The sequence below is a fragment of the Chlamydomonas reinhardtii genome, chromosome 3 (genome assembly GCF_000002595.2).
Source record: "Chlamydomonas reinhardtii strain CC-503 cw92 mt+ chromosome 3, whole genome shotgun sequence".
NCBI classification, from domain to species: Eukaryota; Viridiplantae; Chlorophyta; class Chlorophyceae; order Chlamydomonadales; family Chlamydomonadaceae; genus Chlamydomonas; species Chlamydomonas reinhardtii.
The window spans coordinates 4,922,902-4,931,747 of record NC_057006.1 but is presented as its reverse complement, the minus strand read 5'-3'; the positions used below and the strand labels follow the sequence as shown (position 1 = coordinate 4,931,747).

The 8,846-nt window shown below is 62.9% G+C and overlaps 2 protein-coding genes across 3 annotated transcripts in view; one reads left to right on the top strand and one right to left on the bottom strand.

The window, feature by feature from the left end:
• The window catches only part of CHLRE_03g179860v5 (uncharacterized protein), a 7,604-nt gene extending 1,628 nt beyond the window's left edge, over positions 1 to 5,976 (bottom strand). The window contains exons 1-9 of the mRNA XM_043061027.1: positions 5,834 to 5,976; positions 5,592 to 5,699; positions 5,143 to 5,340; positions 4,746 to 4,964; positions 4,055 to 4,471; positions 2,024 to 2,202; positions 1,548 to 1,707; positions 615 to 1,357; positions 217 to 340 (exon numbers count right to left, since the gene is read on the bottom strand). Coding sequence (XP_042926156.1) covers positions 217 to 340; positions 615 to 1,357; positions 1,548 to 1,707; positions 2,024 to 2,202; positions 4,055 to 4,471; positions 4,746 to 4,964; positions 5,143 to 5,340; positions 5,592 to 5,699; positions 5,834 to 5,848 — 2,163 coding nt within the window. The 5' untranslated portion in view covers positions 5,849 to 5,976. The remainder of the gene's footprint in view (positions 1 to 216; positions 341 to 614; positions 1,358 to 1,547; positions 1,708 to 2,023; positions 2,203 to 4,054; positions 4,472 to 4,745; positions 4,965 to 5,142; positions 5,341 to 5,591; positions 5,700 to 5,833) is intronic.
• Positions 5,977 to 6,074: 98 nt separating this feature from the next.
• CHLRE_03g179840v5 (uncharacterized protein) lies at positions 6,075 to 7,952 on the top strand. 2 transcript variants are annotated; one of them, XM_043061025.1, is made up of 6 exons: positions 6,075 to 6,396; positions 6,575 to 6,617; positions 6,863 to 6,933; positions 7,088 to 7,132; positions 7,408 to 7,443; positions 7,598 to 7,952. In XM_043061025.1, exons 2-6 carry the CDS (start codon positions 6,599 to 6,601, stop codon positions 7,631 to 7,633), a joined length of 207 nt encoding a protein of 68 aa, XP_042926155.1. In that variant the 5' UTR covers positions 6,075 to 6,396; positions 6,575 to 6,598; the 3' UTR covers positions 7,634 to 7,952. The 2 variants fall into 2 exon arrangements, with proteins under 2 accessions (XP_042926155.1, XP_042926154.1); XM_043061026.1 differs by having other exon boundaries at positions 7,590 to 7,952.
• Positions 7,953 to 8,846: the final 894 nt, after the last annotated feature.

Here is an 8,846-nt window from a genome sequence, read left to right as displayed (position 1 = left end):
GGGGGAGGGAGGGAGGGGAGGGAGGGGAGGGAGGGGAGAAGGGAAGGGGTGTGAGCGGCCAGCACTTGTCGCTGCTGCTGACGCAGGCGCAGCAAAACATACAGAGGGCAGAAACAGGACCGTGCTTCCCGCGCGTGTGCATGTGGGCCCTGCCGTGCTCCCTCCCTCCACTCCCTCTTCCCCTCCCAGCCCGCCCGCCTCCCGCCCCCCTCCCACCTTGAGCCCCGTGGACGTGACCTTGAGCACTTCCTTGCTGTCCGCCAGCAGCAGCTCGCGCACCGACCTCGCCACAAAGTACAGCCGCTTGGGCGTCTTGTCCAGGCTGCGCATGATCAGCTGGCTGCGGGGCGGCCAGGGCGGGTGGGGGCGGGACGGCGGCACAGGCAGGAGGGCGGCAGTATCGAGTGAGGTAGCAGGGGGGGGGGTGTACATTCAGAGCAGAGGCGCAGAAGAAGACATGCCCCCGCCCACAGGCCCACCGGGGTCTCCGCCCCGACTTTCGCCCCGACACGGCTGCGCCCAGCCAGCCGTAACGCCTGGCCGCTTCCTTTGCCCCCCCCCCATCCCGCCTCCCTCCCTCCCTCCCTCCCTGCCTCCCTCTCCGTCCGCCTCACCTCCTCAGCGGGAAGTCCTGCGGCATGCCGTAGTACTCGAACAGGGTGCTCAGCGTCTCCTCGTCCTCCAGCGGCGCCACCGGGTCCAGGTAGGCGAACTTGCCGCCCGCAGGCCGCCCCCGACCGCCGCCGCCGCGCACCCACGACACGTTGACCAGCTGCGCCGTCGTCCCCGCCTCCTCATCGCCCTCGCCCTCGGCCTCGCCGCCCTCCGGCCTCGCCGCCCCGTCGGCGCCGCCCTTGCCGCCCTTTCGGCCCCCCTGCTGCTGCCCGCCCTGCTGCCGCGGTTCCCGCTGCTGCCGCTTCGGCGCCGCCGCCGTGGCCGCTCGCCGCGCGCAGGCGTCGGCGTGCGCGGCGGCGCGGGACGCCCCGTCACAGTTGCCTGCCTCATACGCCGCCACCGCCGCCTCCGCCGCCGCCAACGCCGCCTCAGCTGCCGACCGCGCCGCGTCCAGCGGCGTTGCCTCCGCCTCCTGCTCCTGCGCCGTGGCTGCGGGCACCGCGGACCCCGCCGCCTCCGCGCCCTCGCCCTCGGCGTCAGGCTGAGCTGCGTCAGCGTCGCCACCCTCGGCGCCCTCGCCGTCCTCCGCTCCCGCCGCCGCCGCGTCGCCCGCCGCCGCCGCCGCCTCGTCCACCGCCTCCTCTGCCGCCTCGTCCGCCGCTTCCGCCTCAGCGCCATTGGCTGCCGCCGCCGCCGCCGCCGCGGGCTTGGGGCCGCCCACCTCGTGGGGGAGCTCGGCCACCTGCAGGATGACCAGACAGGCAGGGATGACCAGACAGGTACGATGACGCATATATCGGTTAGGTACGACAGGGAGCTTCAGGTAAACCGACACAGGTACCCACCGGCTTCCGCTCCTGCTCCTGCGACCTCCTGAGCACTCCGCAACCCCTCGCCTCCCCTCCCCTCCCCTACGGTAATGCACCGCGCACCTTGCGCAGCACCGCCACGAAGAAGCCGCCCGTGTCGCCGTGGTGCGGCAGGAAGCGCATGCAGCGCTCCAGCGGCAGCTGCGCCTTCTCGGGCGTAGAGAACATGCTCTCCTCCAGCTTGTAGCAGATGTCCTTGGCCTCATCCCAGGTGTCGTAGAACCTGTCATGACGACGGTGATGGCATGACGGCGATCAATATAGCTTGTTTATTGAGGTAGAGTGCACGCGCGACGGGAACGGGAACGAATCACGGTCGGGAACAGGCGAGTCGAAAGGCGCGCTGCAACATCGCAGGCCCCACCCGAGCGCAGTCCCCCGTGTTCCCGCAGCTCTGCACGCCCCCCCCCCCCCCCCACCTCCTCCTCCCCACCCCAACACGCCCCATACAAACGCCGTGTCCTGTGTGTGCGCCTTCCCTTCCCTAGTTCCCTCCCTCTAACACACGCATACACACACGCGCACGCACACGCGCGCACCTGTAACGGTCCTTGACCTTCCAGGCGTGCTTGCCCGGCATGCGGCGCAGGTCGGGCAGGCAGTCGGCCACGTCCACCAGCTCCACCGCGCCCTTGCAGCGCACCAGCAGCTCCGCCACCACAGCCTCGTCCTCCACCGGGTTGAAGGTGCACGTGCTGTACACCATGCGCCCGCCCACCTGTAGTGGAAGGTGGTTGAGGGGGAGGGAGAGAGAAAGGGAGAGGGGGAGCAGGGAGGGTTGAGGAGGAGGAGGCGGGGTGCAGGTACAGTGCAGGTACGTGACCTGGCGTTGACATGGGGGCTGTCAGAAGTCCAGACACGATGACGTGTCTCATCAGGGCCGTAAGTACGGCTCAATGAAAACTTACCAGGTGATCATCATTCATCACCCAGCCCCCTTTGTGCGGGTGCAGTTTGCGTTTACGAAGTGCACAGCTGCGCTACCTGTCTTGCCCGTTCTAGCGTTGCCCAGCCCTAGAGTCTAATGCTCCTGTGTTGTGCGCTCTGCACCAACGTTCGTGCCGTGGGAGAGCATGTGTGTGCAACGATTTGCGACAAGGCCCGCGCAGATTGCTGTCAGAAGTCCAGACACGATGAATAGTGTCTCATCAGTGCCGTATTTTGACGGCGTATGAAAACTTACCAGGTGATTCATCAATCATCACCCAGATCTGCTCGCCCTTGCCATTGCACGTGTGTCAATGCTACTGAGTTAACAGCTTGATGGTTGTATGCGGTGGCGCGAGGTGCCGTGCGCATGTAAGCATCAGCTGTGCATCGGCAGCCGGCCAGGCGCACGGACGCCAGGTCGGCTGCCCAACCCACATGACCTCCTTCCAAGTTTCGATGCGCAACAAGCTGCCTTCAGCTCGATACCGACTGGCTGCAATTGCTTCAGTACTGAGCTATTGCAAATTGTCTCCATGTGATGCAAATGCAAGCGCACGCAGTAGTTGCGGCGAGGGCTACGGCAGATTGCTGTCAGAAGTCCAGACACGATGACGTGTCTCATCAGTGCCGTAAGTACGGCTCAATGAAAACTTACCAGGTGATCATCATTCATCACCCAGCTCTGCGCGCCCTTGCCATTGCATGCACTTCACTGCTCCTAGCAGCTCGATGGTTGCATGTGGTGGCGTGCATGAAGTGCACGCGTTGTGTGTGGCATGGCATGAGAAAGGCCAGCCCAACCCGAGTGACCTCTTTTCCAGCGTCAGCGTCGGTCGCATAGTCGAGCGTGTATCTGAGATCGTTAGCTCTTGGCCCCAAGCCAACCTCCTGTCATCAAACCCATTGGTTCATGCTGAAACCAGTTGCAACGTGCCTATTGTGTTTGATACTGTGGCCTGATCATTCCGCGGCAGATTGCTGTCAGAAGTCCAGACACGATGACGTGTCTCATCAGTGCCGTTAAGTACGGCTCAATGAAAACTTACCAGGTGATCATCATTCATCACCCAGCTCTGCTCGCGTTGCACCTCGTGCGCGCCACTGCTTGTGAGGTAGCGCCTGGGACTTGCATGCAGTGCGCGTGGTGCCGTGCGTGGAATGCATGAGTGTGTGCGGTACCCTGTACTGGCGCGCGGAAACCAACCTAACCCGCATGGCCGTCTTTATGTGTCGTGGCACATTGGGCTCCTCTAGGCCCCTAACCAACTCTTTCTCCCCAAACCTCATGATTCGTGAGGAAATCAAGAGCAGCTGTTAGTAGCCCTGCTAATGTTCTTACGGCCTGAGCGCCGCGCGGCAAAGAGCAGTCAGAAGTCCAGACACGATGACGTGTCTCATCAGTGCCGTAAATACGGCTCAATGAAAACTTACCAGGTGATCATCATTCATCACCCAGCTCTGCCGCGCGGCCAGTTGCTGCCACCTCTTGTTTCATGCCCTCATCTGTTCTTAGACACACCCGCAGCCCTCGACCGGAGCCATCCACAGCCATTCCGCCCCGCGCCAACCCATCATGCCCACCCCATTTCCACTTGATTTTCACGCCGCTCCCACCCCATGCCCATCACTCTCGCTCTTACCTCGAGCATCTTGGCTCCGTGCAGCGCGATGCGCAGCTGTATGGGGTGCAGGCTGTTGCCGCCGCTCAGGTTCCAGCGGCGCCAGATGTCGGGGCTCTTGCGCATGGTCCCGTCGCCGCTGCACGGCACGTCCGCCAGGATGCGGTCGAACCGCACCTCCAGCCGCGGCGGCTTGCCGCCCTCCGGCAGCGGCGGCGGCAGCAGCGACGCAGGCAGGCGCGAGGCGTCGTGGTTGACGACCAGCAGGCAGGGCGAGCACACGCGCTTGGTCTGGTGTGTGAGCAGGTTGCAGCGCATGAAGTCGGCGTCGTTGGCCATCACGAAGCCGGGCGGCGTCTGGCCGGGGCGGCTGCCGGCGTGCAGGGCCTCCAGCAGCTGGAAGGTCTTGGAGCCGGGCGCCGCGCACATGTCCAGAACCTGGGAAGGGGGTGGGGGTTGTATCGGCGGGGAGTACTACTAGCGCATGCGGATGTGGCATACGGTCCAACGGGTCGGGGACTCTTCGTTGGGCTCAGGCATTTGACCCCCCTCACACACACACACGCTCGCACAAACATCGCCCACAGCCCCCGCTCCCGCCCGTGCCCACCACGCCCCTTCCCCATTCTCCCCCTCTTTCATACACACCATTCGCACGCTTGGCTTACCCCCCCTGCCCCTCAGCCCCTCGCCCCCACACGCCCGCCCTCACCCTGTGGTGCGGCTGCACGTCCAGGAACAGCGGCGGCACCATGGACACCGCCTCCTGCCGGCTGATGCTGCCGGCGTCATTGGCCGCCACCACGAACTTGTGGATGTCCTCCAGCAGCGGCAGCTTGCGCAGCTGGTTGCGGCTGAACTCAAGCTGCCAGGCGTAGCCGTTGGGGTACCAAGGCAGGCTGCGGGGGGGCACCACCGGCTCATCATCCACCTGGGAGAAGGGAAGAGTAGTAGCAGGGGAGAGGAGCCATCTAAAGCACATCACCTCAACCCTGAATCGGTGTGATGAAGGGGATATACTCATTGGGCTCGAGCGCTGATAACCCCGCCCCACCAGTCCCACCAACCCCGCCAATCCCCGCCAAAGCCCCGCCAATTCCCCGCCGCACCCGCAGGTTGCCGTCTCCAAACTGCGCAAAGAAGTCAGAGGTGAGGCGGTCGCGCAAATGGTCGGCGAAGCGGCCCGAGCCGTTGATCCGGAAGGTGACTGGCAGCGGCCGCTTGAGGGCTGCCAGGAAGGCGCCCCACTCGCCCTCCGGCACGATGTTCTGAGCCAGGTAGTACTCCTCGAAGGCCGCGTTGGACATCTGTGCGTCACGCACGTCGCGGGTTGCGAAAAAGAAGCATACTTCGGTTTGGTTGGGGGCTGGGGGGCAGAGAGAGGTTCGTGTGCAAGGAGTGCTTGTTGGGTGTGAGAAAGTTGGGTGAGCAGCAGGGCGCTGTTAGTGCGTGGGCCCAAACCCCGTCGCCCTGTGCCTCCAGCCTTTTCCCCCCGCACCCCTCCAGGCCTTTACCCCCGCATCTCTCCTCCCCCGGCATATTCCCCCCCTGCGCTCACGTCATTGCGACCAAGGTACTCTTGCTGAGCCTTGGGCCGCTTGTCCTGCTTCCACTCGTTGGCTCCACGGCCGCCGCCGCGGCCGCCGCCTCCGCCCCAGGAGCGCTTCTGAAAGCATTATAAATCGTGTCATTCAGCAATTGCACACTTGGGTGAGTCTTTCCGAGGCCGCGAGCCTGGCTCCGTCGCGCATGCAGCCGCCAAGCCAGAAGACTCCCCCGATTCTTGTGGCTGTTGCGTACCTGCCCGCGTCCCATGTCTTATTTACTGCAGGAAAGCTGCCGTTTGCATGCAAGTCCCTGCCGACGAGTGTAGTTGCGCTAAAGCAAACGTATTTGATATGCAGCACGTAGCGCACAGGTTACACACGCAATTCAGTATATACACTTTACAGCACTTGACACAAGGCACAAGGATAATCAGAAGAATAGAGAATGGGGCAAATTGGCGTTGTCGCGTCCTTGACATGCACTGCAAACCTCATTGCAACTTGTTCCGTGACCTGCACAAGGCACACATTATAGCTGCATTGCAGTTGCTGCATGCAATACTGCAAACCGGACGGCACTGTAAGAAAACCCTCGGGGCGATTCAACATGTCCAAACGCTGCAACTCCTGCCCACACACTACAATGCGCTATCACCGCCACACATGAGCTTGCGGCGTGCTAGTGTGACCACAGCAACGCCACGCCCGTGGCGATATCGGACTCTCACGCCGGTTCACCAGGGGCTGCAGCAGCGCAGAGCAGCGGGACGGGCGCCACTGCACACGGCCCAGTGCCGTCGGGCGCACCGCCTACAGGTGCTTTGCGTGTCCCGCCGCCTTCAGAGGGCGACTTAGTTGTTGGCCTCGCCATGCGCCTGTGCCATGCGACCTGCTGCACGGGTAGCCTGCCGTGCTGCACGGACGTCCAAGCACCACGGCCTGCTCAGGTGCCACTCACCCCACCCCTAACCCCCGAAACACCTCTTTCCTGCAGCGTTGAGACGCAGCGGCTGCTGAAATGCATCCTCACACGCCAGGTGCGGTCCGGACCGACTGGGTCAACCAGTGGGCGTGGACGGGCGTGGCGGCTGTGGCGCCGTGGGTGCGGCGCGCCTGGCCAAGGCCCGTGCATCCCCGCTGTGCAGCCAGTCACAGACTGCGGTACCGGTATTGTCTACACACCAGGCCCTCCTGCGCACCTGCAAGTGACGCCCCCGCGGGCTCTGTCGCCTCCGCATGCCAACATCCGCACCTGCACCCGCCTCACCCGCGGTGTCGCCAGGCCATCAAGACGACGCTCAACTACCTGTCGGAGACCAACGGCGAGCTGCACTACTTCCTACACAACTACTGGTGGGGGCCCGCTGCGAATGGGCGCGGGGCAAGGCAGTGCAGTGCTTTGGAAGTCCGCTGACGTTGGGCTTGGGGCTTCGGGTTGCGGTGACATGCATGCGCCAATTTGCCAACGCCCGCCGGACTGTCGCCGGCCTGTATCCGCACGGCTCAGCACCCGCTTGCAATGGACCCCGCCGTGGACGCCGATGACTGGCTGGTGGGTGCGGCTGGAGGATGCGGCTGGTAGGAGGTGGCCGCCGCGACCAGTATGCTGTATCGACTTGCCGGGGAGTCCGGGAGATAGGGAGTATTACCGTATGCGCCCGAGCCCAATGAATAGGTAGTTAAAGAGGCCGAGGCCGGGCGCCTACCGCATTATTTGCGTACCACAAACGGCATGGTGGACAGCGCAATACAGAACGCGCCATGCCCCTGCCTCCCATACGCGCCCTCCCCCTCCATGCACGCCACCACCACCACCATGCCGTGCAGGCGCAGCTGGCGGCCACCCCGTGGACCCAGGTGCAGGTGCGGCGAGCGCTCCGGGCAAGGCGGGCAGGGGGCCTATAGGAAAAAATAAAATAGCGTATGTTTTGAAATAGTATAATGTTATGTCCTAGGACAGCTCCGACTAACCCCCAAGTAAATCGTGCACGGCACCCCACCCCCCTCAGCCGTACAGGAGTTAGTGTGGCAGTCGGCAGCTGCGCGAGTGTAAGCAGGTAGTTGTACGGCGGCCCGGCTCGGAAGCTACCTGACTGTAGTGACGCACACGGGCAGTTGGCGCTAGTCGACAGGCGCGCGTGTGGGAGCAGGCGGTTGAGCGCGCACGCGTGTGGGAAGCTGCGGCTGGGCACGGTAGAGCACGGCGGAGGCTGGCGGTTGGCGCGGCGCGCGAGTGGGAGTGCATAGTCGCACGCGTGCCGTTTGGGAAGCCGCGTGTGTGAGCTGCGTGTGAACTCAGAGGGCATGGGGCGGCCCCTCTTCCATAAGCTCTTCGGGTGCTGGGACTGTCCCCTCTGTAACATCCGCATTCATAAGCTGCCTCTGGGCGCACACGGTTTCACACGGTTGACAGTTGGGCTCCAGCGCGGGTGGGACTCGCTGGAGCGCACGACAGGCGCTGGGGGGCACGCGTGGGCGGGGCGCAGGGCGGTTCGCAGGAAACTCGCGAGTAGCGGCCATTCTTGCCGGTCCGTGCCCTCCAACCTTGCTCGCGCATAATTAGCTGTAAACATTATCGTATATTTATTGGGACAGTGAACCACGACGACCGCAACGAATAGAACAAGAGCCGCAAGTAGAACACGGATGAACTCTTGCAAGGATGCGTTTTGTGATTTCAAGCTTGCTATTTCATCTTGCATGCGTTTAATATCGTCGCTGCCGCCGTCGGAAGCGCTGTTTGTCAGCGATTGCATTCACCTCCTGTCCTGGTCGATTAAATCATTTGTACGCTTGTCCTGGTCGATCAAATGGCGCTCTCTATCACAATTATAGTCTTCGAAGGTCTTTTTTTGCTTAATCCTGCAAATTGCCTCACCATGCGTCCAAAATTGAGTCGCAAACGTGCGCCCGCGCGCGAACTCAAAACCCTACCTGAGGACTGGCCAGTCTCGACCTTCGAAGACTACAATTGTGATAGAGAGCGCCATTTGATCGACCAGGACAAGCGCCGAAGGAGGCGACTGCCATCGCTGACAAACAGCGCCGATATCAAACGTTTGCAAGATGAAACCACAAACTTAAAATCACAATACGCATCCTTGCAAGAGTTGACCCGCGTTCTACTTGCGGCTCTTGTTCTATGCGTGGCGGTGGTCGTGGCGCTGCTTATGGCCCTGGGAGCCTACTTGGGAGTCCAGTAGACGGTGAGCTGCTGAAAGGGAGAGAGGAAGTTGCTGACTGGGCGGGTCCGAGGGCAGGGGGAA

What these genes read in the sequence shown, in the direction of transcription:
- CHLRE_03g179840v5 (XM_043061025.1), top strand. An exon ending in TACTTCCTACACAACTACTG is followed by an intron (nt 6,934 to 7,087) that starts GTGGGGGCCCGC and finishes CGCACGGCTCAG; the next exon opens with CACCCGCTTGCAATGGACCC. An exon ending in CCCCGTGGACCCAGGTGCAG is followed by an intron (nt 7,444 to 7,597) that starts GTGCGGCGAGCG and finishes TCAGCCGTACAG; the next exon opens with GAGTTAGTGTGGCAGTCGGC.